The sequence below is a fragment of the Amborella trichopoda genome, chromosome 7 (genome assembly GCF_054954075.1).
Source record: "Amborella trichopoda isolate Santa Cruz 75 chromosome 7, AtrichopodaSantaCruz75HAP2 v2.0, whole genome shotgun sequence".
Lineage (NCBI taxonomy): Eukaryota > Viridiplantae > Streptophyta > Magnoliopsida > Amborellales > Amborellaceae > Amborella > Amborella trichopoda.
Window position 1 is genome coordinate 43137182 of NC_142342.1, and position 27822 is coordinate 43165003.

The window sequence follows — 27822 nt, forward strand, 5'->3', positions numbered from 1 at the left end:
TGAATTACCCAAAAAAAAAATGAAAATGATATGGAAATTTTCTGATAAAAAAAACCCACCCTAACCATGATGTCTTTTGAGAGGGCCCAACCCCATAATCTATGGCCAAAATGCAAAATTTTTAAAATCTTATGCACCTTAATTTTGTTTGGTTTTTTCATTTAAAAATGGTTTTTTTCCAATATTTTACTTTTATAACTAATCCAATAGAAAACAATACTTTGCAATGGAGTTATTGTCATAAAATATGCTACTAGTATCACTAAATTGGGGCTACAATGGACTCCATGATTTCTCGAGAGGTTTTCTAGTACTGTTATTTGTACATTCAATTCTAGTGTTGCTCATGAATTAAACAAATAAAACATGAGTTAGTTTATTTTTTTCATTTTTTTCTCTTGGTGTCGGTTTAGCTTGGTTTGAACCAGTGTTTGAAAAGCCAGACTGGGGCTCCAGCTCCCTAAGGTCTTGTACTTTTCTACCTTTAGTATAGCTCGGGTGGCTCTGAGTCCAGCTAGGGAAATTTTATAAAAATTGGAAAATTATGAAAATACAAGAAACTCGGGTGATTATGAGGTTTTACAAATTGTGAAAATACAAGAGGCTCGGGTGATTATCGGGTTTTACAACTTGCAATCGCCTGGCTCTCGATCTGGTTTGACACAAGTATCTGAAGGGTGATTTTTCCAAAACTAGCTCTAAGAAATTTTCGACACCAATGTCATTCATGAACTTGGGTATTGGTTTGATCGGTTATGGTGCTGACCACTACAACACACTACGTCTGAAGTTCAAATCTCTCTCTCTAAGTAACTCCACAATGAAGGATCTCTTACCAAATTCCTTTGTAACATTGTATTAGTAGAATATTTATGGGAAAAGAAGGCAAATAGTAAAATAATTCTCTCTAGTTTCTACAACACAATACGTCTGAGGTTCAAATCTCTCTCTCTAAGTAACTCCACAATGAAGGATCTCTTACCAAATTCCTTTTGTAACATTGTATTAGTAGAATATTTATGGGAAAAGAAGGCAAATAGTAAAATAATTCTCTCTAGTTTCTACAAAAGCTGAACCAAAACTATACATACTGTCAACACATTAATCACTTGCATCAAAGCTAATTTGTTCTCCAATTGATAATGTGGGGTTAAGGTAGGCAAACGTTTCACAAAGAATGGTTAGGACTTAGGCTTTGACTGGCCAGGGTCCCGAGCCTAAGTCTCTTTGGTCTTATTCGGGTGAGTTTGACTCGTCTGAGTCTGACCCGGGAATTTTTATAAGAAAGATAAAAATATTACAAAAGAATAAGAGACTCAGGCAATCCCATGGTTTTTCAGCTTTCGGCTTAGAATCACCCGAGTAGGATATCAATTCGATCCTACTCATGTGTCCAAGTGAGACTGATGATTTTTTATATACATATTTGATTTAATGACTGCTTTTTAAATTTTCAACGCCAATGTCATGGCTTGTTTTGTGTAGAGGTGTGATTGATTGTGGTGTCAATGGCTGCAACAAGTTCTGATTGTTTTAAATCTCTATTCATTAATGAGCAACAAGTCTCCCTACCCCATACCTTTTAGATATATCTTGTATTAACATAACTCAGGCTCTCAAAAAGAAAAGAACACATGTATGCATGAAGGATACTTATGTGCATGGTGTTTTGCGGTTGTTCGAGACACGAAGGACATGATGCATCCTGCAGTTTAGAAACATAAACACTTCTTAAACTTTATTCATGAAATGTCACAATTAAAGTACTCGCATAAGGTTTTTCAAATGTGTCATGTCTGAAAGACTAGTTTTGAGATTTTTATTTTGGCAATCGCAGTCATATCAAATGCTAACATGCGCATCCATGTGTATGTAACCTAGGGACACAATTACAATTGTTGAGGCAAAACACTATGAGTGAAATGATCATATAACGAGATAAAGTTCACAGTTCTATCTGATTTTGAGAGTATCTCCCAAGTGTGAGATTCTCATTTTGCATGGAATTTTGTGAGTGTGATTAGGCCTACCACAAAATGTGTACGCTTTGACATTCTTTCAGTGTGATTGGCTCTCCCACTGGATTGAGTGTATATATGATACTGGTACTTGACATGGATTGAGTGTGTATATGATTTGACAACGAGTGTTTTCATATACATAAATGGTTTGCTTATACTTACTCTTTATTTGAACCTGCACATTTCAAATTTAGAGTTCAAGATGCATTTTAACTTGCATTATTGGAAGGGTTATTCCAAAGAGGTACTCATTAGAGCTTAGAACATTGGAGGGGATTGAAGGTTCTAACTAGCTATTTGAATTGTTTTTTATAGCATAAATTCTATCATTATATGTTTTCTAGTTTAGTTTTCTCTTAGCCAAAAATAAAAATATTTTTATTTTATAGATGGCTTTTAATTAGTATCTTATTTTCATCAATCAAAACAAATTCCTTAAGCAAAATCATAGTGTTGAATGGGTAGGGCAATTAAGTTCCATTAGTTTGAGGGGCAAATTCTTTACTTTATCAATACATACATCACCAATTCACTCTTTATAATTTTTATTTCCCGTGTTCAGTTTATCTAAACTATTTTGAATTTTATCATTTTATTTGTCCAATAATTCAATATTGATGTGGCTTATAAAATCTTTTTTGGTTGAGTTTTCAAATAGAAAATAAAATATGTCCTGGTTTATAATTTCTTTTTGGTTCATTTTTCAAATAGAAAATAAAATACGGTTTTATTGGGTATTCTTTACGTAAAGAGAGTTTTATTTTGTTGATTATTGAGATAGATGATGATCCGTTATAGTTTTTGAGAAATAGGTTATAATGGGTGAGTGATTGGTAGATACTTTTCTTTTTTTTATTATATGTTGATAGGTACTTTTCTTTTTTATTATATGTTCTTTGTCGAAATTGTCTAAATATATTTCATATTGTGTATGTATTAAAAAAGTAGATTGGTTAAAGACAGAAAGGCAAGAGTGTCTTACCCAATTGAAGTAACTTCAATTTAATTGGAGTTAAATTTTGGTTTGAGCACGATTCGAAAACAACCTTCTTCGCTAGACTTGTCCTCATTGACGGTTGTTGTATTCTATTAGACATGAATGTATAGCATTCTCAGCTTGGTTGTTTGTATTTTGTATTTTGTATTTTTTTGGCTCAGTTAGTTGTTTGTATTTTTTTTTTCTAAGTTAGTAATATTAATATAAAACTTTTTTTAGATATGATTCTATTTTTTTTTTTTTTTTTCCTTTTCACATTGGATATAAAAATTTTTTTTTTGTTGAGATATGGTTCTATTTTTTTTTTTTTTTTTCACATTAATGTAAAGCTGTTTTGAGATATGGCTCAACCATTTGTTGATTGGTTACATGATTTTTTTCTTTTTTACTTTTTATACATAAATTACCATGTATGGGTTTTGGATAGATGATAACAATACTACATGATATCTCTTTTAACAAACTTTAAATAGTATTAACCTTAAAAAAAGGTCATGTGACATGTGACCATCAGTTTTTTAAGTACTTTAAACAGTATTAACCTTTAAAAAAGCATCCTATCCGATTGTGACAAGTGACCATCAATTTTTAGAGTAAGAAATCGATGATGTCAACATTTTTGTCAGGTAAACGGTCTTGAAGTGTAAGGTAAATCGTCTTTCTATGCGTTCCCTTGGTTATCAAAGTGAAAGATGAATATTACTGCTCTACATATCAATGTAGATAAATGGTCTATGCATTCCCTTGGTTATCAAAGTGAAAGATGAATATTAATGGTCTTTCTATGCATTCCCTTGGTTATCAAAGTGAAAGATGAATATTACTGCTCTACATATCAATGTATTAGTTGTTAAAATAAGTAATATTTCTGTGGGTACAAGTGACCTAGAGTGAGAAATAAATGAGTGAAACACGAGTGATATTGCTATAAAAATCAATTTATAAGTATTAAGATGGAAGTGATATTTCTATGGGGATAAGCTAGATTTCAGCGAATTTTTAGAGTGAGAAATGGGAGTGGTAGTCATGAGGACCGGTAGAGAGGAGGGACTTAATAGTAGGGGTGGCAATGGACCTGGACCAGATGATCTGATCCGACCTGACCTTAGTCTGGGTATGGGTCCAAAATTGGACCCATCGGGTCGGGTCCGGATCCATACTCGTTAGACAAAACTCAATAGTTTTGAAAGCGTAGGTGATGTAATCTAGACATACTATTTCCTTACTCCCCTAGGCAATAGATGGTCGAATTGGTTGAAAATAGCCGGTCGGCCCAGTCAAAACTAGTCAAATATATATATATATTTTATCAAATCTAATTTTTATTCTGGACCAGATCTGTCAATGCACCAATTCTAATAATAAAATAATACTTGTCAGTAGCTACCAAACACAAAAATATGATATTAATGTAACATAGCAAATGTAAAGATATAAACATAGAGATACACTTATATAGTTGAAAGAGAATACTAACCATGATTCTGACGAGTTGATTACATTGGAACACCATGCTTTTGAAGCAGTTTCTTAATAAAAGCCCACAATATTTGTAAAAAAATACAATACTAACCATCGCAAAATGGTAATAGAATTTCGGGAATTTCGACCGGTTAAAGTTGATGGTTACTGCAAAGTATCATCTGAATCTCATTTTTCCTCCAAATTGTGTGAATAACTTTTCATGGAATGATTTGAGTGTGATTAGACCTCCACAGTTTACATGCTTATTTCATATTTGACGTGCTTTTGAGTTAGGTGTGGCAATGGACCCGGACCCAGACCCACCTAGGTCCGGAAATGGAGCCAAAAATTGGACCTAGGAGTCGGGTCCTACTATTGACGGGACTCGGATCTGAATAGTATTATTATTTAAATAATATTTAATATATAATATTTAAATAAATATAAAATTATATTTTTAGTTATAATATTTAAATAATATATATATAGTTAACATAATATTTTATATATTGAAATATATATATTTTTCTATTTTTAGGTCAGGTCCAATCAGGTCTGAGTCCAGGTCCCATAAGTTTTTTTGGGACCCAGACCTCGACCGGACCCGTTGCCACCCCTACTTTGACTTTGAGTGTGACGGGAAACTCATATTTTCCATGACATGCTTTAAGTGTTTGCATAACTCTGCATGTATTCTAATGTCCATGTGGAATTTTATGCTTTGAGAGTATTCACTGGTTCTTCATTTGAACTTGCAGTGTCAAAATTAGGGTTCAAGATAAATAATTTAATTTAATTGATCCTTTGTTTGAACTTTGAAGTTGCATGTTTCAAACTCAGAGTTCTATATGCATTTTAATTTCATAACTGAGATACAAAAACTTCCTCATTTTTAGATAAGAACACTGAAGGGGATTGAAGATACATTGTTTGAAACTCTTATAATTTCACATAATTATTCATTTGATTGAAGGCTAAAATTTTTTAATTCCGAATAATTCTTCAGATTGTTAGAAACTGTTATAACTTATTAGGTTAGTTTCTTTTAGAATCAACTTCATCAATATTAAGTATATTTATTAACAATAAAAATCAAATATTTGTTATTTGAAATGATATTAATTAATAGTTTAGGTTTGTATAACATGATTATTTAGATTTAGTGGTTTAGTCATTAAATTTTTAGGTCAACATCATTCTTATCTTATTCAAAAGCTCTTTTGGATTTGATTTTTCTATCTTAGTTCTCATTAAGTATATTTATTAACAATAAAAATCAAATATTTGTAATTTGAAATTATATTAATTAACATTTTGGGTTTGTATATCATGATTATTTAGATTTAGTGGTTTAGTCATTAAATTTTTAGGTCAACATTATTCTTATCTTATTCAAAAGCTCTTTTGGATTTGATTCTTCTATCTTAGTTTTCATTTTTTATTCAGGTACTTTTAGAGATGGGTGATAAATAGGGATACGGATTTCTTTAAATGGGCTTGATGATATCAATGTTTTAATGGGTTTTATGTGGGTAGAGATGATGATTTGGTACACTTTTACTTGGTTGATGTAGGTTTTGATTTGTGGTGATATGAAGTTATTTCACTAATTAAGAGGTGACAAATATGACAATTTAGATAGTTATTACAGTTTGGTTTGATTAAAAGAATAAATTTTATTTGGCTAACAGAGAAAGATAAGAGAAGTTTGATATGAAATAATGGTAATTTTGTTAGGTATCACTAAAATTAGATTGTAATTTCTTTGTTTGCAAATGCTTTCATTTTTTTTGGTGTAGTGATGGTTAAAGCCTCAATTTAATTTCATCAAAGTTCTATACAATTGATAAAGTTTCTATTAGCCTAACCACAACCACGGTTGAATAAACGCAATAATAATCAATAAAGATTTTTTAACCCAGCCTGAAAGGATAATTTCATAGGAGCTCCCACATTTATCCCATTTTGTGTATTACCAATTTCTTTTAATTTTCATGTGTTTAATTTCTTTTATTTTTATTAGTATTTTTGTTTAGAGTATGATGTGTTACATCTCTCTCCATTATCAAGGATTGGTGAGATCCCTGTAAATATATACCACAAACTTATTGGGTGATGTCTGGTTATCCGTTTTGAGGATTGAGAGATCCATGTAGTATATACCATAAACTTATTGCGTGATGTCTGGTTTTCTTTTATGCAATTTTTTTTTATAGTTCAGCAGTAGGAATTGAACTCGAAATGTAAGGTTCCTAATGTCAACCGCTAACCACTCGAGCCACTACCCAATTCCTATGTCTAATTATGCTTACCTGTTCTTTTTGCATTCATGAGGAAGTAAATTTAATACATTGTTCACTTTTGAATCATCTCTATCAAGAAGCATATATAATAATGAAAAAAATTCAGTCTATGATGTGTCAAGAATAAAATCATGGATTATAAATTGAGGCTTCCTCCAAATTGCGAAGGAATAGTTCTGTGCACAGCTTCAGAGTATCATCAGGGCATGTCACTGCAGTATAAACAGATAGAAAATAAGTAAATTAATTATGGACTTCCTATGTTATGGGCTATAACCTCTCCTCTCTACCTTTAGATTAAAAGAGCCAAAGTACATGTTTGCAAGTGGTTTTATGGACTTCCTATGTTCTGGGCTATAACCTGTCCTCTCTCTAGCTTTAGGTTGCAAGAGCCAAAGTACATGTTTTCAAGTGATTTTATGAAATTTTGGATTCTTGATTCCATTAAATTGAAATTGATCTGATCCTTGCCAAACCTCAATCAAAATCTGATGCAGAAAAAGAAAAACAATCTTTGAATCCAAAAATTTAAACCAATTGCAGAAAAACATGGGTTTTTGAAGAGGGACGCATAACCCAACGTTGCAAGTTCCAAGGCTGTATTAACATAAATGTAAAGCACAAACTCGAACATTTCTTTCGGTTTCAATAATTTGATCGCCAGATCAGATTAAAATGTACAATATTAGTATGAACAAGAGCAAACCTGTGTGGCCAATCGTCCTTTCCGATTCGAAAATCTCATAGTCATTTCCTCCCTGCTTAGAGTAAAACACATTTAGTTCCAAGTACATTGTGTGTGTGTGTGTGTGTGTGTGTGAGAGAGAGAGAGAGAGAGAGAGAGAGAGAGAGAGAGAGAGTGGAAGGGAAGCTCCAGATTTCCTAATGCCCTGTTTAGGAGCTTTCACACCCAAGATGGTCATTTACTCACTAATTCCCCCATGGTCTCTTCAAGTCATCCTAACAAAACCACCAAAGATCCTCTCTTTTACAATCCCATCACCCTTTCAATCTAAAAAGGAGACCATTGCACACCATCCAAAGCCCCCAGAAAAAAGAAGAGCATGAACATAATCCAAGGGGAAGATAAGATCAGGGGACAGCAGTTTTGACAAGCTATAATCCATTCCTTAAGTTCCTCTTTACTCTTATCTCTCTCTCTCTCTCTCCCCTAAACCCTAGGCACCATAAAACTCTAAACCGTATCCACAATTAGCTTTCCCGACATCTCCATCAACAATTCTACATAATACACTCATACATTACGCCCAAGTTGTTGCAGATGCTAATGGTTGGTTCAGATTATAAGAGACACATTGCTACCAAAGATTCTTAAGCATCACACACACACACACACAGTGGTATGCTTTTGGATTTGCTATTACCTTGTAAGTTTTGTCTCCAAAGAAGTGGATCTCTTGGAAGTCATCTAGGTACCTTAAGCAGTATGTTTTGTCCCAGCCATTGGGGAAGACCTGTGTGCATTATACAATGGGAAGTAAGTTCTTCCATTTTATTTATTTTTAAATATAAATACAATTAAGTTCTTTCCATCTTTTTTCTGTTTTCCTTTTTTGTTCTTTTTGTGTAGGTGATTGGCTTGATGTTATGCAGTGGTTTCACTGCCCTACCCACCAAGCCAAGAGGTTCAGCCCCAAGGGATTTGCTACAGCATGTCAAAGTAGTGAAATATGTAATCCTACTCCAAATTACCATTGTCCTTTAAGTACAGACCATTTACAGGAGGCATCTGTTTTTGACTTTTTTCTTTATGGCTCAATGACAATTACAAAAATGTTCCTCTGGGTTGGGTTGCTTAGTTGAGCACACACAATAGTATGATGATAAGGGTCCCCATCTGGAGAGCTAACCTCATATCATCCCAAAGAACCATTAGCTCTTTGTGAATGATGAAGGCTATGACTACCTAAAAGTAATTTGCACCAAAGCAGCAAGGGCGCGCAAAGTCATCATGGATTTCGTTTTTTTAGTATAATGACTAACCCACAATAAAAATCCCTTGTTTAACATTTTAACAGTAACATGTTTATTTGAAAAATTGAAATAGCAAAAATAATAGTTTCTACTCTCTAATCACCATCAAAGGTATGCTATAATCAATGAACATTAATCACTTACATCAAAGCTAATTTGTCCTCCAATTGAAAAGGTAAGGTTAAGGTGTGCAAACTTTTCTCGGAGAATGGCTACCATCTTTTGACGTACATTGTGAACCTGCATAAATTAAGTCTTCATTATTTGACGTCCTCAGATACTTCTTTATTGCAAGTTTGCAACAGAGTTATCCAGATAATTTCATAATACGAAAAACTAATGTAAAGGTATGAAATATCTGCCATGACAAATTGGCTTGATAGTGACGAAAAATTCTTCTAATTTCGCAAACGTTAGGGTGTTTATATAACATGTCAGGATACAGGTCCTGTGCATGTCAGTGCAGACAAAGAACTTGCAAAACAATTCTGGTTCCCTTCCCAAACATGAGAACTTCTCAGAAAGGTGAGCTGTGAGAAACCCCACAGCGACGTTTTGACTATGATTAGAAATGTGAGGAAACTACTAGAAGTCAAGAATAATGCAAAGCTTTTTTGTTAAAATGAAAACATAAAGCCTAAGAATGCAATGCTTGAGAAGACATAGGAGTGCCAAGGGAAGATATTGAGATAAGAAACCTGTTGGAAGACATGGGTTTGCCATCATTTATTGGAATTTTGGAAGGTCATTCATATTCATAAAAATAAAGTCAAAAATTTCTTCAGAGAAGCTTATTAAAATAGGCAACTGCATTTATTTCCGAGCATTGAGTACTATTCTGATACTTAGTTGGAGGAAGGCTTCTTGCCACATACATGACCACCCAAAGGATGCAAAAGTCAAAGGGAAAATGAAAAAGAAATGTACATCTAGAATTCATACATAGGATAATTGATGCATGGGGAAAATGCATGACAGTCTCCACACATTTGCGGAGGGAACATCATATTTGGAAACAAAAGAATACCCAAAGATCTAGAAACTAAAAGAAACACAGAGAGATATCAATAGAGAACTGAAAAGAGAAACACCTAGGTCTTCTCAAGCTTTGCATATGCATATTACGCAATCAAAAAAGAAAAAAAATATATAAAACAAAAGATAATGCATACCTTATCATACTGCTCAAACTCATTTCTTTCTTCATGACTGCAGTTTCGCCCTATTGGTGACACGTTAAGCATTCCACTTCGGAACTCTATGAAGGTTCCTCTGCAAATGCAGACCTTTGTGAAATGGCAACTTCTATTACCGTTTTTTATAGACAAGTTACTTGGTTTCTTTATTTATATGTTGATAAGTTGTTTAATTCCCTACATTTTCTTTCTTTGTTTTAACTGTATTCACCAACCTTTTTATCGGGATGTCCAAGTCGGCAATATAATGAAGTGTAAAATTAATCAATTCCTGCACATTTTCAATAAAAATTGAGAATTATTTTCTGCACAAACTGGTTACCTGCTTAAAGCGAAATGCTTTGAAAAGGGTCGAGATAAGGGGATTTACCTTGAGTTTATCTTCCCCAAGGAATGATTTCAAGCTCTGTAGTACATCAAAGAATCAATGGTCAATGATAACATCTCTCTAGTAACTCCATAACAATTAACTTGAGAAATAAAATTGACAAAATCAAGATGTGTGCATATTAATACCAGAAACAAAATATGGACATGCCAAGTTCAAAATTGAATATTTCAAAGGGATTGTATACTATGAGAGCATTTATCTTTTCTACAAGGAGGACAAAAGTCCTCCTAACCATTAGATGTCAGTTTCGATGGCTTAAGGTGTGTCACAAAGTTTGAGAAATTTTTTTTTTAACTTTGAGTCTAATCAATGACACTCTTTAAAACCACCCGATTTAAAATATGACAGTCAATAGTGATTGTAAGCTCCTTGTACCAAAAGTAAATGATCTCTTTTTACACCTTTCCTATTTCAAATTAGTTTCATGTTTAATTCAGTCTCAATGCAATTAAATAAACAAAGTAAACAACTTTTGAACGGATAAAGATCAGGAATGCGCATGAAACCATAACCCAGGCAGCTAAATGAAATTCATTTGGCAGGTACTCGTTCATAAACAAATAAATTGAAAAGTTCACTTCATAGAGGAAATCTAATTAAGATGTTCATCAGAGGATATAAAATAATGCATGACAATCAATACTTAGTCATGTCACAAGAAAAAAAAAATCAACCACTAAATAATTCAGGAAGATACCTGGGTACCAATATGCTTTCCATCCTTGTGAGCAATCAGCCCATTTTCAGAAAAGACATAATCGTAGTCACTTATCACTGTGAATATCCAAAAAAAGATTATGAGTACTTTCGCATTTTATAATAGACGATGGACCATTAGTTGTTCCTTGTAAATCTAAAATCAGAAGAACCAAACAAGTTCTCAATGAACTCTAAGTTGTCATTCAAAGAAATCTAAATATAGGATCATTACCAGCTAACTGCCAAAAAGATTTTGCTATTCTTCGCATGAGACTGCAAGCAAGCATACCGTAAACAAAAGTATGTTGGGGTTCAAGCAACTAATATTTGAAATAATTTACAGGTATAATTGATTGATTGCTACTATCATCAGATATACAGAAATATGAGTCTCACAAACAAGCTCACAAAAGGAGTTTCTTTGAACTACTCCATACAGTACAAGGATTACTAATCAACTATTAGAGTTTTGAATCTGATTATTGAACTCCTCATGAATGGGGAGCAATTCTACAGAGATACACCAAATTACAGATTCTTGTGTTCGTTTTCACTGACTTCATTATTATTTGGAGTTGAAAGACTGAATGAGCGCACACCTGTCTTGCCAAGTTGCTCAGATATTTTTACCAAGTCAGATCCTCCGACAACACCCACTGTTACAACCTAATGTCCGATTTAGATTTTAGCATTCAAATCAAAACTAACTTGACACATGGCATATTCCAGATCCAAAAATAAGCAGCTTTAACTTTTGAGATATAAAGTCGAGTACCTCTCTGAGCCTCTGCATGAATTCTAACATCTTTGGAGTCACTTCCTGGTATTCAGGAAAGAAAATAGATATAGAACAAAGTTCCTTCTTGACCAGAAAATAAACATGGTAATCTAAATGATATACAGTAAGAGACATAAGTGAGAAATACACCACACAATGTAGAAAGCAACTGCTAATAGAATCAATATAGGGTATTTAATATAAAGATAGCAGCCATTAAATAGAAGAAATTTAGGATAAAATAATAAAATTTTATATTATGACAGAAAGTAGTGGACTCATATCAGTCATATAAAACCTGTAAAATATATGCATCAGCCACAAATCTAAGTGACAATTCTAGCTAGGCATCATTAGCAGCACGCATCACTAAAACTCCTGCTACACTCTGCGCAACTCCTTCATAGAATCAGATTAGAACTAATCTCTAAACCTATACAGTCATTCTAATAGCATGTCAAATTATGAATCAATAATGATCTCCATGCTCACACTTATTATGCATATTCACAGTGTTGATTCAGGGAAGGCAAATCGATTTTGTAGGCACTCAATAGGTAGCCATAAACTGGATTGATTGATAAGTGATGCAAAAGCTGTAAGTTGTCTCCTTGAGTAGAAGTGATCTCAACACGTTCATCCAACTGTTTAGGGTTCATCACCAGAAGTTCTTTTTGCTTTATGTGAATAAATGTTTTCAAATATTGCAAGCTACTACGTTTCAATTCATATGTACTCAACATTCACCTCACAAAATAAATATTCTTCCCCCGATAAAAGTAGTTAGTATGAGAATGCATTGGTTTGTTTGGAAAGCTAACTCATGAGAAGGCACATTACATATATATTGCAACCCTTTGGCAGAAACTTCTTGGTTGTTTGTGTTGTACAGGGAAAATGGTGCCAAACCATTCTTATTTCACATGGGAACATCTAGACTAATATCGAGATTAAAAAATGTTGTCATACCTTTCTTGGAAGTGTAAGTGTCCCATCAACATCAAATAAAGTGAGGACACCTGCCTTCTTTCCCAACATATTACAATACTTCCTACATGAAAAAACCAATAAAGAAATATCCACAAACAAAATGGGCTCTTAACTCAGAATTATATACAGATATATGTAATTTTGTATCCACAGTTAATATTTAATGCATGCCGTAAAAAATTGGGTGGATGTGGACAAAGAAAAAGCCCATTAACTCAGGACTAATTGCAAGTGATTGTATCAAATTCATAAGCAAGCAATTATTAGGTACATTTTCAAGGTACAGAAATTTTGAGAAGAACACCGGTTTCTGAAAACAGACAAATGGGGGAAACATTCAGAAACTTCCATGTAATATTCCTCTTCTCTATTTACAGATTTCAACCTTCAGTGCTAAGATCTATTCTAAAATATGGCAAAATTGAAGCAAGGAAGCCCCTAACAATCGCATTCTAAGTTTCTAGTTGAAGCATTGCACATAAACAATTAAAGCTACCTCCAAGAAAGAGCTGAAAAAATACTCTTGTTCTACTCTGTTTGAACCTATTGGCTAGTGTTGTTTCTAGGGAAAATTTAGTAATTTACAGTTTAAGCAAACCCAGACTTGCGAAGATAGCCATAAAGAACCAAAAATATTATTAATTCAGCCACGTAAAAGTAAATTGACTACATGTATCGTGATCTTTGATCTAACAGAAAGAAAATTTATCCCCATATCTATCCAAGTTGGCCTGTTGAGATTTTGAATATCAACATAGCTGTCTGCTATAAATAATCAGAAACTCAAAGTGTAAAATAACCATAAATTTCAGAGATTGGATGCATGATACAGTTTCAATTTGTATCCCAACATAGCTATTAAATGCTAAAGGAACTTGATAAAAAATGTAAGAATATGGCCACATAAAAGCAATGTACAGTAACATATCAGATAGATTTGAGCAATAAACAAATGGATTTTTACTACTATTCTCCAACGGTTAATTTTACATCAATTACTCTAATTTCTAGCTCAAGTATTCATTGGACATACTTGAATTATATTAACCCATTTTCTTTTCTTTTTTTGGATCTTAAAGTAGGATTTTCAGTCAAATAGCATTAAGGACTGTTTTTTTGAAATGAATAATAAGCATTGACTAATAAACATACAGATTTTCAGCTAATAGCAACAGTCTTAAAATTTCAGCTAAATTCAAGCAGTGCACCTCCAATCAAGATCTTTAGCTAATAAACATACAGATTTCCCCCATTATTCTCTGTTTTTAATTGCATGAAGTTCTCAAATTACGACTCAAGCTTCCAGTTGAACCTTAAGAGAAAAAACCAGAAAAAGAAAATTAGGGCAATCTATGAGGAAAATGTAATTACCTGCAAATACAGACGTCTTAAGCAGCAGGAAGGAAGAAATTTATTTCTTCCTGCTTTTGCAATGCTATATTTTGCAGATCCTCTTCTGAACTTTATCGAACTCTCAGCTATATAAGCTTTCAAATCTGCAAGAAAAGGAAATGCAAGAGGAAAAGCCTAGTATTAAGGCGAGACTGAAGCTCAAGAATTCATGTGCATGTGTAAAAATACAATTTTCTCGCGATCCTAAAGGTGAAGCTTTTGGCTTGTGTCTGCAAAAGCAGAGGCTAAAAGGAAGCGACCTTACTCTTACTTTCTCAACAATGGTCGAGGAGTTTGTGCAATATATAATTTCTCTCTCTCTGTCTCTGATCTTGAGAGTTGTAAAATATTCTCTGTCTCTTTCAGTACAAGCTTTCCAATTGTAAATGTACTCTCCCACTCTTTAAGATCTGGAATTGTACATCTCGCTCTTTCCGAGTAATGCATGCAATTAATAATTGTGTAGGAATCTAGAAATGTAAACTACTTTCGAACTAACACAATAAATCTCTCTCTCTCTCTCTCTGTGGGGAATTTATGCAATTAATAATTGTGTAGGAATCTAGAAATGTAAAATATTATCGAATGAACACAATAAATCTTTCTCTCTCTCTCTCTCTCTCTCTCTGAGATTGAGATTTCTATAATACATGGATATAATGGAACTCTTTCTCTCTGTCTGAGATTTCTATAATACCTTGGTTGTATGAAAAAATGGAATTCTCTGTCTCTTTGACGTGCTTCTCTCTCACATATGTGGTTACAATGTTCTTTCTCCCAATGTGTCCTACAATTGTCAAAGGAAAGATGCTTTTAAGAGCTGGGTGAGATGCGTACGAACAAATCTTTGTGTGCTCAAATGGAACAAATTCTTACGCCTTCCCCCCTCTCTCTAGAAATTCATTTTAGGTAGGGAAAGGTAAAATTTCTGTCTAGGTTTCTTTGATTTAGATATTTGATCCACAAATATTTCATATAGATACTACATAAGGGAAAATTTTATATAACATGTGAATCTTATACTTTACGTGTAAGGTGCACCTAAAAACCCATCAAATCATCAAATCGTTCTTCTCGATCTTGATATTCATGTGAAAAATAAAATAAAATTTAGTCTTAAAAATAGTTCATCTCTTAATACATTATTTGGACCATTTATTTTCAAGATTTTCAAATATTTATAATCTATATGATTGATACTATTTTTAGAACTCTAAATTTCAGAATTGAGACAACAATAGCTTTTCATGTCATTACAAGGCTTTGCCGCGCTGAAAATGCATTTAAACATAATTATGAGGTGCATCCTTATTTCAATAGTATAAGGTTGACACCTTATACAAATCTCACCCATTAGAGAAGATTCAAAAATGAAGGAAACCGCTCAAAATGATCCAAAATAGTTAGAAAAATGAGATGGCACCTCATATAAATAAAAAAATTGAAATGGCACATACAAGCGCTTATCGGTGAGCTTTTATACGCGCCATACAAACAGCCCATTTGATTAAGATAATTATTTATGGGCAAACTTTGTGTAGGAGAAGACCCATTTGATTAAGATAATTATTTATGGGCAAACTTTATGCAGCTTCTCCTATTGTACAAAATCTATATACTTCTCTCCGCCCAAGTGTCCATTTTGAATGGATAGCTGACGTGACTTTGATCGCAATGTCATGTCGCTCTGTACCATTTTATTTTTATTTTTTTATAAAATATTTTGATACCAAAATATGGACGTTTACTTCTCTTTTAAACTCATACCTGTAAAATATGTATAAAAAACTCTCGATAAAATAAATAATCAAAATACTTCTTAAAGTTTTAGGAGTATTTTGGTTATTGTATTTTAGTAAAAATATTTTTTAATAATTTTTTAAATGTATCCCATTGACATGATGGTACGTATCAAATTTCATATTTATATAATTTGTAAAAAAAATTAAAAATAAAACACTCTGAGACATGAGATCTAGATCAAACAATCTGTGGGTCACTTGATCGAAATTAGACGGCTGGATAGATAGGAAGTGTATATTTTTTTTTTATGGTAAGGGAACTATAGAAACTTTTATTATTATTTATATTATCATTCTACAAGATGTTATTTATTGAAAAATAATTTTATTAAAGTTTTTCCATTAAACTTTTTCCCGTACTTCTTACAAGCCCCCTTTAACTTTCAAGCAGGGCTGTTTTGTTTTAGTAAACAGCGCAACACGGAACGAAGAGGAGAATGACATGCGTGGGGCTTAGTATGTATTTGGTGTATATTAACTGTTAATATAAAGTTAATAAAAATATAAAAAAAATGATTCGTGTAAAAGTTGCCTAATAAGAACTTAATTAATTTTTTACGCAAATTATTGTTATCTAATAAGAACTCATTTATGGGCAAACTTTATGTAGGAGAAGACCCAACTTTACACGAATTATTTTTATCTAATAAGAACTTAATTAATCAAAACCTTGATTAGAGTAATACAATATCTAATACAAAAATTTAATTAATCCAAAGTCTAACCAATTCCAGATATGACGAATAGGGGTGAATGTGACATTTTACCAAGATAGGGGTGCAATGGACCCCACCCGAACCGATCCGAAACCCAAGGGGTAGATCCGATCCGGGTCCAGGTATGGGTCCAAAAATTGGACCTGGCGGGTTGGGTTTGGGTCCAGATCCGGTAATATTTTTCAAGTCCCAATATATGAAATATATTCAAATATAGTTGGATACATAGATATTTTAATTTTCAGGTTGGGTCTGATTAGGTCTGGTCAGGTCCAGGTCCCACGCTATATTTTCAGGTCCGGGTCTGGCCGTTGCCACCCCTTAGCCAAGACAACCCGTATTATTGTATACTGTTCATACACAAATCAGGCCATAGGGTGATCTTCACCAAACGAAAGCATGTGTGACACCCAAAGTCAGAAACATTTTTGTTTGTTGATAAGCAGAACATTCACAATGTGTAATGTGTATATATAACTAACATTCACAATGTGGAATGTGGATATATAACTAGTTTCAGAGAGAGAGAGAGAGTAGGAATTCTTTGATGAGATCATATCTTCATTGAGAAAAGCAGGCACATCTGCAAGGTAAGGAGACAGTTTCATTCATTCAAAGAGTCAAAAGGCCAAATTAGCCAAAAAAAAAAAGTCAAAAGGGGAAGCAATATACATCCATGGCATAGCTCTTTCGCCATGCAATGCACTTCTCTTGAAGAAAGCAAAGGCCGTTTGGACAATCTCATGCCTTCTGATACCAACACCACAAATTTGACAACTCAATACTCTCATTTGAGTGAGAGCGTGCGAGCTCGAAATTTCAAGTTATTCAAGGCCTTGCAGAATTTCCAGAGGAAAGATCGCGGGCCGTGGAATTTCAGATTAGTGAACATCATTAAACTTGAAGATTAAATGAACATCGAAAACAAAACCAAGTAAAATTCACTATCATTTTTTATCAGACAAAACTCTTCAGTTCAGATTCCTTGCTACAAAAACCCACTAAGATGATTATACTTATTGGCCCATAGAGGAGGTCTATGGCTTCTATGGCCCCATGATGGGGGCAAGTTAACCCCAGAAGTTGGAGACGAAGTGTGATACAATCAAAACTGGCTCAAGCTACCCAAATTACCAGAAAACTGAGACCCGACTGAAGCGGTACTCTGTCAATATAGTATGAAACCGGAACATGGTATGCATCATGCAGCGACCCATAAGATGAAAGTAAATGTTAGCTGAACTTGCCATTATATGAAGATAACATCTGAGTCCACTATCATTCTTATTTCTCCTATTTGAAGAAAAATCTCCACACAAGCATCAATACCACCTCTGCTAAGATGAAGAAAATTAAGCACACTGTCAACGCCACATGTGCAAAGCAGAGTCAAGACTATCACTATGAATTTTGATAAATCAAGAAGCAAAGCCGAGCCCGTGATCACTGTCACCTTTGCTAAGGGAAGAAGAATAGCTCATTGTCATTACTGCCTTTGCTGTCAAAACCATCTTTGCCTAATGAAGAAGAAAATTCAAGCCCAATGTCCATAGCACCTTTGCCAAATGGAAAAGGAAACCCAAGCCCTCTACCACTACCAACTTTGTCAAATGAGGAAGAAAACCCAAGCTTATCATCATTGCCACCTTTGGCGAAATGATGAAGAAAACCTGAGTGCTGTATCATTAGCACCTGTGCCAAATGATGAGAAATCAAGCTCTCTATCAACTTTTCCACGTGAAGTAGCGAATCCAAGACCCATGTCTTCCAGAGGTGGTAGAGTAGAACCGGGTAGGCCCATCCAAGCCAACTACATGGGCCCCACCACTGATGTATGGGGTGGCCAACCGGCTACTCTAACTGCCAAAGTTTTCCCCCCAATTCTAAACCCGTTCATACAAGTAATAGCCTGAAATGCACTAACAGCATATACAAACTTCACAAACCCATACCCTTTGCTTGCCCCAGTGACCCTATCCTTGATCACTATTGCATCTTCAATCTGGCCAAAGGGAGCGAAAAGCTCAATCAAGTGCTCACTGTTCATAAAAGGGTGCAGATAACTCACATACAATTTTGAAATATCGATCTCTTTCTTGGGCTTGTGATCGAAGGTCAGGGTCGAGCCTAGTGCAAACCTGGGTGCTTTATGTGCCCGGGTTACATTGATGGGCCATCCTAACCCACCCCCATTCTCTAATAGACAGCTATGGTATTCCTTATCTATTTGAGTGCCAAGATTTGAACATTTTAGAGGGCAACCTACTGTGAGGTGGCCACTATCTCTGCATAAAAGGCAAAAAACATTAGCTTTAAAGGTTGAATTTCTATTAGGGCAAGCATACTCTTTATGTCCTTTCTCCTTATAAAGCCTAACAAAATCCTTGCCCCTCGTTGCTCCATTTATCAAAGAAAGCTCCTTTAGTTGCTCATGTTTGTGCTTATTTCGCCCCCCATTCATAGGATTTAATAGCTTCTCAAGAATAGACACAGCTGCATCTAAGGACTGCTGGTTATCCGCTTCCACCAAAATATGCAAGTCCTCGTCATGCAAGGATTCTAGCTTCACATGATGCTTTTGAAGAGCTCTACCTTCCTTCACTGAGCCTTTCCCTCTTATAACTATCCTTGCTCCGGTTTCTCTCTCCATTCTCTTCAAAGTGTTTCCTCGTGGCCCAAGTAAGAAACCAATGAAATTAAAATCCGGGTATTCTTTGACAGGTATATAGAGCTTATTATAGAGCTTGGAAGGCTTGTAATCAACAGGAGGGTTGAAAGATGGGTTCTTCTGAACCAGCCTGGAGATCACCTCCTGCCTCTCTTTGGTTAGTTTTTCACGTGCTCGACAGTCCCTAGTGTTTATTCTGATCCCAAGGTTGTCATATATTGGTTCAGGAGAAGGCGATTTAGGCTCATAAGGCTTATTCTCATAAAGGACAACTCCACTTCGAAGCTTCCTATTGATCTCCAAGAGCTGGGCATTTAGAGCTTGGACCTCAGGGTCATTCTCTAATCCAACAGCTAGTTCTTCAACAAAATCAGGAAGCTTAATTGGTCCCATCATCTTTATCTTGGTATCATCCTCAGCCCACCCTGATTTCCTCCTCTTGCCAGCCCCTTCTCCTTCAACCAAATCTTTCTCACCTTCTTTACTCTCTAGTTCCCATGTGCTACGTCTCCTTTTTCCTGAACTCCCTGTATTTTCCTGAGTTTCCCCATCCTTTTCCAAAGTTTTGGAGTTCTCAGAACTATCAAGCTTGTGGGTCCTGTCATTTTCACCATCCCTTCCCATTTCCTGATTAATAACCACACTAGACCTTTCCAATGAACGCCATTTACATTCTGCGGAGGGAACATTTAGACTTGGGCTGGTCACTGGAGAAACCTGAAGATTATCAGTGGAGATTTTGGATTTCTTCCTGTCCTGCAGATTTTCTTCATCCCTTCTCGTTTCATGTTCGATAACCACCCTAGACCTTCCTAAGGAAACCCCATCCTTAAATTCATCTTCTGAGGAAGGGCAATTTCGACCAAGAATGATTAATGGACAAACCTGAAAATTATCAGTTAAATCATTGGATTTCTCACTGACTTGTAAATTTTCCCTTTCCAAATGCTTTCCTCCATTAAAGGGTTTCCCACTTCGATTTTTATTTTCCTTATGACTATTCTCCTCGTCATCCCTAACTGCAAATTGTTTATTTTCCATCCAATACAACTAAAGGTTGTACAACTGGAATTGGAGACACACCATTCCCAATTATTAAGATTTTAGAGCCAATAATGTCACTGTAAAAGTACAAGACCAAATTACTATCAGTAAGGCCTCCGAAAAACATAGATAACTTCCACAATGTTAATCCTCAAAATCATAAAAGAAAGCGGAATTTAGAATGGACCAAATGCAGCAGAGAGTCAGAGACTGTCCCACTTCCAATAAAAGAAAACCCATAATTATTCTTTAAAGAAAACACAATGTAAAATCAAAATTAAAGAAAAACAATGTAAAATCAAAATTAAAGAAAAACAATGTAAAATCAAATTTAACCTTTCATTTGTCTTTTACCATATTCTGAATTCAGATATACAACAGACATACAACACCGGCTAAAAACTTAGAACCCAATAATGTCACTGTAAATGTAAAAGACCAAATTACTATCAGTAAGACCTCCGAAAAACATAGATTTAACTTCCAGAATGTTGATCTTCAAAATCATCCAATAATATGGAATTTAAAATGGATCAAATGCAGCGGTGTCCTGATTCCAATAAAAAGAAAACCCATAATTGTTCTTTAAAGAAAACATAATGTAAAATCGAACTAAGGAAAATCAATTAAAATCAAATTGAAGAAAAACAATGTAAAACCAAATTCAGCCTTCCATGTGTCTCTACCATATTCTAAATTCAGATATATAATACTTTCTAAAGACATTAAACCCAATATGTCATTGTAAAGTACAAGACCAAATTACTATCAGTAAGAGCTCTGAAAAACACAGATTTAACTTCCACAATGTTAATCTTCAAAATCATCAAAGAATGTGGAACTTAGAATGGACCAAATGCAGCAGAGACTGTCCCAATTCCAGTAAAAGAAACCCCATAATTATACCTTAAAGAAAACACTATGTATAATCAAATTAAAGAAAAGCAATTTAAAATCAAATTAAACCTTCCATCTGTCTCGTACTGTACTCTGAGTTTAGATATTTAACACAGTCTAAAGAAAAACAAATACAAATTCAAAATTGAACCTACATTTGTCCCAAACCACAGTTATATCACATTCTGCAAAGAAAACCATATTTAAAGAAACCCGCAAATACTCCATTAATATTTTAATAAATACAAAATCCAATATCCACAAAAGTGATTAATATGATACTATCTTTCTAAGCACAACAGAGCATCTTGTTAAAATTCAAAACACCAGTTCACGAGCAGCATTTCATTGTTTCTCACATAAATTAACAAAAATCTACATAAATTTTACACTCAGAAGTCAGAATATGTTTTTGAATTTCATAGAAAGTAGTGGCATATAATTCTTCACAAAATCATAATCAAAACTTAGAAAACTATAATCATTGAGAAATGAGAATATCACTGTTGGTCCCAGTAATTCACCAGAAACACCAAGATTTCATCAAAACCCTAGAGAAAGAAAGCTTTTCTTTGCATTTTTCACTGTATATTTTACAAAAGAAACTACTTAAATTGAAGAGAAACCTGGTTTTGGGCATTGATGAGTAACAATGGTGGCTCCAACGAGGTGAAATTAAAGGTGAAAATGCGAAAAATGTGAAAGATTCAGAGAATGAAACTCAAGTTTAGCTTTGGTTTAGTTTCGTGTAGATCGGGCTTTAAGGAAAATGAACAAGGAAACCTGAGGGTCTTTGTAATTAAAATTTTAAACTGAATCACAATCAGCTTAAAGGAAAAAGTTTATATAGAGCCTAAGCTCTAAACAATCAAATTAGAGCCTACTCAAAAATTCACTAGATTAGGTTTTTTTTTAGGGTCAAATATCATCTAATTGATCATCTCGACATCAAGATGCATGGACATGAGAAGAAAATGGATTTAAAGTGTCTGAAATAGTGCATCTTGTACCGCACATTTTGACCGTTAATTTTCAAGAGTTTCATATTTTCATAGATATGCTTGATCTACACGATATTTGAAGTTTTAAATTTTATAATTATAGATAAAAGTATATTTTAAGGCTATTATAAAAATTTTCAGTATTGAAACCATATTTCTCGGTACTATTTCATGATGGGCTCTAATTTGATTGTTTAGAGCCTCGGCTCTACACAAACCGCACCCATTAATTAAATGCATCACAGGAAAATTCAGCTTATTTTTTAAATTAAAAAATAATCTCGTATAATTTACATTGAGCGTGTATGTTATGCTCCTGTGGGAGCATAGTGTACATTTACTCCATCAATACAATACCTATTTCGGAGGATTTTTTTAAATTTGAAATTTGGGAACCACTAGGCATAAGAAGATAATAACTCTCAATTTTTATTTTTTTGAATTATAAGCCTTTTAATATTTAGATCTCACCCTCTAAAAATTAGACTATCTAATTTCGAGATATTAGCTTTTTACCTGAGGGAGTAAATGGACAATATACTCCTACAAGAGCATGAAATCTTTTGGCTTTTAATTTTACACCCAAGTCCCATATTTTTAATAGAGTATTATAATTTCATCTTTTCTTTATCTGATTAAGTTCAAAATTGATATGTTTATACTTCTCCAATCCTATTAAAAATATTTTAAAAAATTAAAGTAAAAAATTATCAAAATAACCTTGAATGATGTATGGGGTATTTTGGTTGATTATTATCTTAATTATTTTTTAAATATTTTTTCTATGTTTAAGATAGTGAGAAGTATTTAATACCAAATTTAAGTTAAAGCCAACGTAACGAAGAATAAGATCTTTTGAAAATTTTCCCAATAATGTATTATTGGGCCCGTGTTTAGATATATATTAAATTTAAAGTATTTTATATTATAAAACTATTTATCTTTTTTACCAGGTGGTTATTCTTAACCATTAGATATTAAATTGGATGGCTTGTGATATCTTATAAAAAATCTGAATTTTTTTTTTTGAGCAGTATAATTACTTATGCATTCACATCGACCCGATTTGAAAACGACAAAATATCTCTAATACTTTACCAGATAAGGTCAACTATAATCTTTTCACTTGCGCTCGCAGAGAACTCCCGCTGGATCATACCATATATTTGCTCCACAGACAAAAGCCCTTCAGACCGGGGATTTTCCCCTATGTTTTGGAATCTACCGTCGGATTGTAATTTCAAAGAACCCAAAGTTGACCAGCTCCCGTGGGTCCACATTGTCCAATTGCTTCCTTAATTAAAACTCCACCAATTTTAAAGGACACGGTTTCTATGCGGCCAACCAGCATATTGTAGAAAAGCAAGCTTTCTATGCTTTTCCTACAGTATATAAGTTCTATTCTATCCCTTATCCAACCGTCTATTTTGAATGGAGGGCTAAGATTGTCCCAATCACAATATCATGTCTCTACATTATTTTATTTTTAATTTTTTTTTATAAATTATTTTGATACCAAATTTTGGACGTATATTCCTCTATTAAATTCGCACTACCAAAAAATATAAAAAAATATTTTCACTAAAATAAAATGACCAAAATACTCTTGAAAGATTCAAAGGGTATTTTGGTTATTATATTTTATAAAAAAAAAAATTTAATATGTTTTATACGTGCGTCCTAATAAGAAGATGGAACGTACCAAATTTCATATTCACACAATTTGTATAAAAAAAAACTAAAAATAAAATACTTTGAAATGTCGGATCTAAGATCAAATGGTGAGTGACTCTCTTCATCAAAATTGGACGGCTGGATGGTAGGGAGAGGATAGAACTTCTATATTGTAGGGAGAGTATAGAAACCTTTCCCTTGTAGGAGGAGAAGGAGAAGAAGAAGAAGAAGCAAAAGGAGAAAGAGAAGGAGAAGGAGAAGAAGAAGGAGAAGAAGATGATGATGATTTTCAATCTTTTTTGCATTGTGCCTGGGTCAATTTCAATCTTTTTTGCATTGTGCATGGGTCAACCCACGGGGAAATAATGCCGGTCTAGGGGCTATGCTTGGTTGACCCATTGCCAACCCTAATCTCCTGCTTTCAATCTTTTTTGCATTGTGCCTGGGTCAACCACTGGGAAAATAAAGCCAGTCTAGGGCTTCAATCTTTTTTGCATTGTGCCTGGGTCAACCCCCGGGGAAATAAAGCCGGTCTAGGGCTCCAATCTTTTTTGCATTGTGCCGGGGTCAACCCCCAGGGAAATAAAGCCGGTATAGGGCCTATGCTTGCTTGACCCATTGCCAACCCTAATCTCCTGCTTTCGTGGGTTCATTTTGTCCAGGTGCCTCCTCAAGTAATAACCAAGCTGAGAGTACTTTTAGAACCACCAACTTTGAAATGTAATATATTGAACTCAAAAATCAACCACAAATAGGGTAGGGACTAGGGTCCACACATTCTAGTCACCAAATTGTGGTTTCTATTCCCACCATTAATACCACCCCCCTAATACCTTCAAAAAGCTAATTCCTAAATTACTTGAAAAAATGGGTAGGGGCATGTCTCCAGCACTGAATTACCAAAAAAAAATGATCAACCACAAATACAACAAAATTCAAACGGAATGCATGGGTTAGAAAAAACAATGTTATGAGCTTGAACAAAGACTATCTAATTTTTTTGACAATTTAAACTAAGTGTATAAGAATTTAAACTTGGGATTGTATACAACTAGATCATTTACTTTTGATATAAGATGGTCACAATTCCTTGCAACCATTTGATGTGAAATTTGATAGCTTGGTTGTGTTACAAAATTTAAACAAATTTCTTTTGAAGTTTGAGCTTGTTCAATGGAATAATTGCAGCCACCTAGTTTCACATCCAATAGTCAAGATTAATATGAATACGAAAGCTAGTTTGTCCCTTGATGCATTAAACACCCATTTTGTAGATGGATGTCATCAAATAGTGGTCCTAATAAATTTTGTAATAGAAGGTGTCAAAATTATATTAAAAAAAAAAACTCATTTTTATTTTTAAAAGTTTGTTCTTTTTTTTTTTTTTTTTTTTATCCATACCCATCATGGTGGAGATTTTGATTCTCTAAAGTTTTGAATTCAAAATCCATCTCTAAAATAGATTTTAGAAAGAGGACTCATTTGAATCGGTAAGTCAACCGAATCATATAAGCCTTTTCTGCCCATCTTATATTAAACAAGGCATACCTCTAAATTTTGCCAAAAGATGCAGATCCCATATCATAAATCTTACGATGGCATGAAATCCATGTTTAACCCTAATTATGAAAATTTAAATTTTCGAAAAGGCACAGATCTATGAACACTTCGAAATCTTGAGAACATATAATTCAAATAATTTGTTACACGATGAACTACTGTTAAGATTTTAAATTATTATTATTTATTATACCGTACATCTTAAGGTCAAGATACTGGTGATCTAGAAAGTTTTCCAACTTTAAAATACTCTTTTCTACTAAATTTTTTAGTAGCACTTTACTTTCTTAGTTTTCAACCAAATTTGATTTTCATTCTAAACTAGTTTGGTCAAGGCACCGGTCGCTAGTCCAACAAGTAACACCGACTGGTCCAATTCATTCTTGATAACTATGGTTTTGATAGTTGCAACACTTGCATCTTATATTCAAATCTTTATTCATGAATAAGCAAAAATTCCCTCCCCAACGCATTTTGGATAATATCTTTTATTGACAAAATTCGACCCTCAAAAGGAAGTGACATTTTTGTATATGGACATGGGTCTCTACAATTTTTTTGCATATGCCATACATTAAGAACACGACGTCGATTTCTAACTTTAAGAACCTTAAACCCTTCTTATTAGTCTTTCTTCTTGAATCTCACTTTGAAAGTACTTGATATCACCCAAAATCTCACATCTTCATTTTTTTTTTTTTTTTAAGGGGGAAGCTTTTTATATGACCGCACCCACATATATAGTACATTCTTCTTGAATCTCACTTTGAAAGTACTTGATATCACCCAAAATCTCACATCTTCATTTTTTTTTTTTGAAGGGGGAAGCTTTTTGTATGACCCCACCCACATATATAGTACATGTGATCCCCAGTCTCATTCATCAAATCTAAGTAGATGGCTGAGATGGCTTGAGTCACAATATCACAAGCTAGTTCTTAATCATCAGATCTTGATCAGAACACTCATAATTTTAATTTTAATTTTTTATTTTTATTCTACAAATAATTTTGAAGCAAATTTTGGGACATGCATAGATCTGACAAGGTCACACATGATAAAAATAATTTTTTTTTTGTTGATGAAAATTTATCAGAATACTCCTGAAAATTATAGGGTCATTTTGGTCATTTATTTTTACAAAAAAAAATTGCTTTTTATTTTTTTCATGTTCACCCTAATTTATGATGGGAAGCCCAACATTTTATCAAAAATTGATTTGTACTATTTGGCATGACACTATGACATGAACAATATTAGTCGCTCAATCCAGATGGAACGCCTAAGAAGTGGGGTCACATATAACTTATATGTTTTGTAATCTTTTTTAAAATGCGTACGAATGTTTTGTATTTGAAAAGCTAATTTTGGGGTGGCTATTTGTGAGTCATATCCGCAACCGATGTTAACACCATGTATATGTGCCTATATAATTGAGAAAAAAAAAAAAAAACCACTAACTATGGTCAAGATTGCCCTAGTAGGTTTGACCTGATAAAGTTGATAAAGTGAAATACATATTTTGATTTCCATTGAGTGTGATTATGCTCACATAACTCTCATTTTCCATGACATTTTCTGAGTGTGATTAGGTCTCCCACAAAATGTGTACGCTTCTTTCATATATGACATGCTTTGAGAGTGATTAGGTCTCCCATATGAAAACTCCCATGTTTATCACATGAATTAAGTGTAATATAGGTTTATGACATGCATTAAGTGTAATACAGGCATTTACGAGTTCTTCGTATGTATAAATGTGTTGCTTAATTGATTATTCCTTTGAACTTCAAAATTTAGAGTTCAAGATGCATTTTAGTTTTTAGAGGATTTCATCCAAATATTTTCTTTGCATAGAACATTGGAGAAGGCCGAAGGTACGTTTATTTGAAGCACCTTTTAAATATTTTTTTTATTTTTTGGAATAATTTCTTTTATATAAAAATATTCATTCATAAACTTAAAAGTTACTAATTTTAATTTCTACTTACCTAGTAAAAAAAATTGAAATTTTGACATGGATTAATTGATATTGAGGGATTGTATCTTTGTGATTCATGAATCAAAGTTTTCGGAATTTTACGACCGATTTTATTTTGATGAAAATACTCTCTGGTGATTGAAAAGTAGTCCCAACATTTTATATTGCAAAATTCTGTATCTTTTGTGTGAGGGAGAGTACTTGTAATCCTACAAAGGCTATTGTTTTGATCATCGAACCTTGATGGGATGAT

At 33.6% G+C, this 27822-nt stretch overlaps 2 protein-coding genes across 8 annotated transcripts; both read right to left on the reverse strand.

Annotated features, from left to right (window-relative positions):
• Positions 1-6777: 6777 nt before the first annotated feature.
• Positions 6778-15355, reverse strand: PMM (phosphomannomutase). Of its 7 annotated transcripts, XM_088871540.1 has the most exons (15): positions 14924-15014; positions 14498-14656; positions 14206-14330; positions 12814-12895; positions 11842-11886; positions 11666-11732; positions 11299-11339; positions 11065-11141; positions 10347-10382; positions 10192-10247; positions 9953-10052; positions 8925-9020; positions 8171-8260; positions 7492-7543; positions 6778-6997 (listed from the first exon to the last, which is right to left on the reverse strand). In XM_088871540.1, exons 7-15 carry the CDS (start codon positions 11333-11335, stop codon positions 6915-6917), a joined length of 627 nt encoding a protein of 208 aa, XP_088727666.1. In that variant the 5' UTR covers positions 11336-11339; positions 11666-11732; positions 11842-11886; positions 12814-12895; positions 14206-14330; positions 14498-14656; positions 14924-15014; the 3' UTR covers positions 6778-6914. The 7 variants fall into 7 exon arrangements, with proteins under 7 accessions (XP_088727666.1, XP_088727665.1, XP_020526273.1 ...); XM_088871539.1 differs by lacking the exons at positions 11299-11339; positions 14498-14656 and adding an exon at positions 15255-15355 and having other exon boundaries at positions 14924-15013; XM_020670614.2 differs by lacking the exons at positions 11299-11339; positions 14498-14656 and adding an exon at positions 15103-15170 and having other exon boundaries at positions 14924-15013.
• Positions 15356-17328: 1973 nt separating this feature from the next.
• On the reverse strand, positions 17329-22255 carry LOC18422927 (splicing factor-like protein 1). The gene is made up of 2 exons (XM_088871534.1): positions 21980-22255; positions 17329-20533 (listed from the first exon to the last, which is right to left on the reverse strand). The coding sequence occupies exon 2, from the start codon at positions 20451-20453 to the stop codon at positions 18555-18557; it is 1899 nt and encodes a 632-aa protein (XP_088727660.1). The 5' UTR covers positions 20454-20533; positions 21980-22255; the 3' UTR covers positions 17329-18554.
• Between the last annotated feature and the right edge of the window lie 5567 nt (positions 22256-27822).

Coding starts and splice junctions, on each gene's coding strand:
- PMM (XM_088871539.1), bottom strand. CDS start 12,882: ATGTTGGGAAAGAAGGCAGGTGTCCTCACTTTATTTGATGTTGATGGG. Junction 11,733..11,841: donor TCATGCAGAGGCTCAGAGAG/GTACTCGACTTT, acceptor ATCGGACATTAG/GTTGTAACAGTGGGTGTTGT. Junction 10,053..10,191: donor TTGGACATCCCGATAAAAAG/GTTGGTGAATAC, acceptor CTGCATTTGCAG/AGGAACCTTCATAGAGTTCC.
- LOC18422927 (XM_088871534.1), bottom strand. CDS start 20,453: ATGGAAAATAAACAATTTGCAGTTAGGGATGACGAGGAGAATAGTCAT.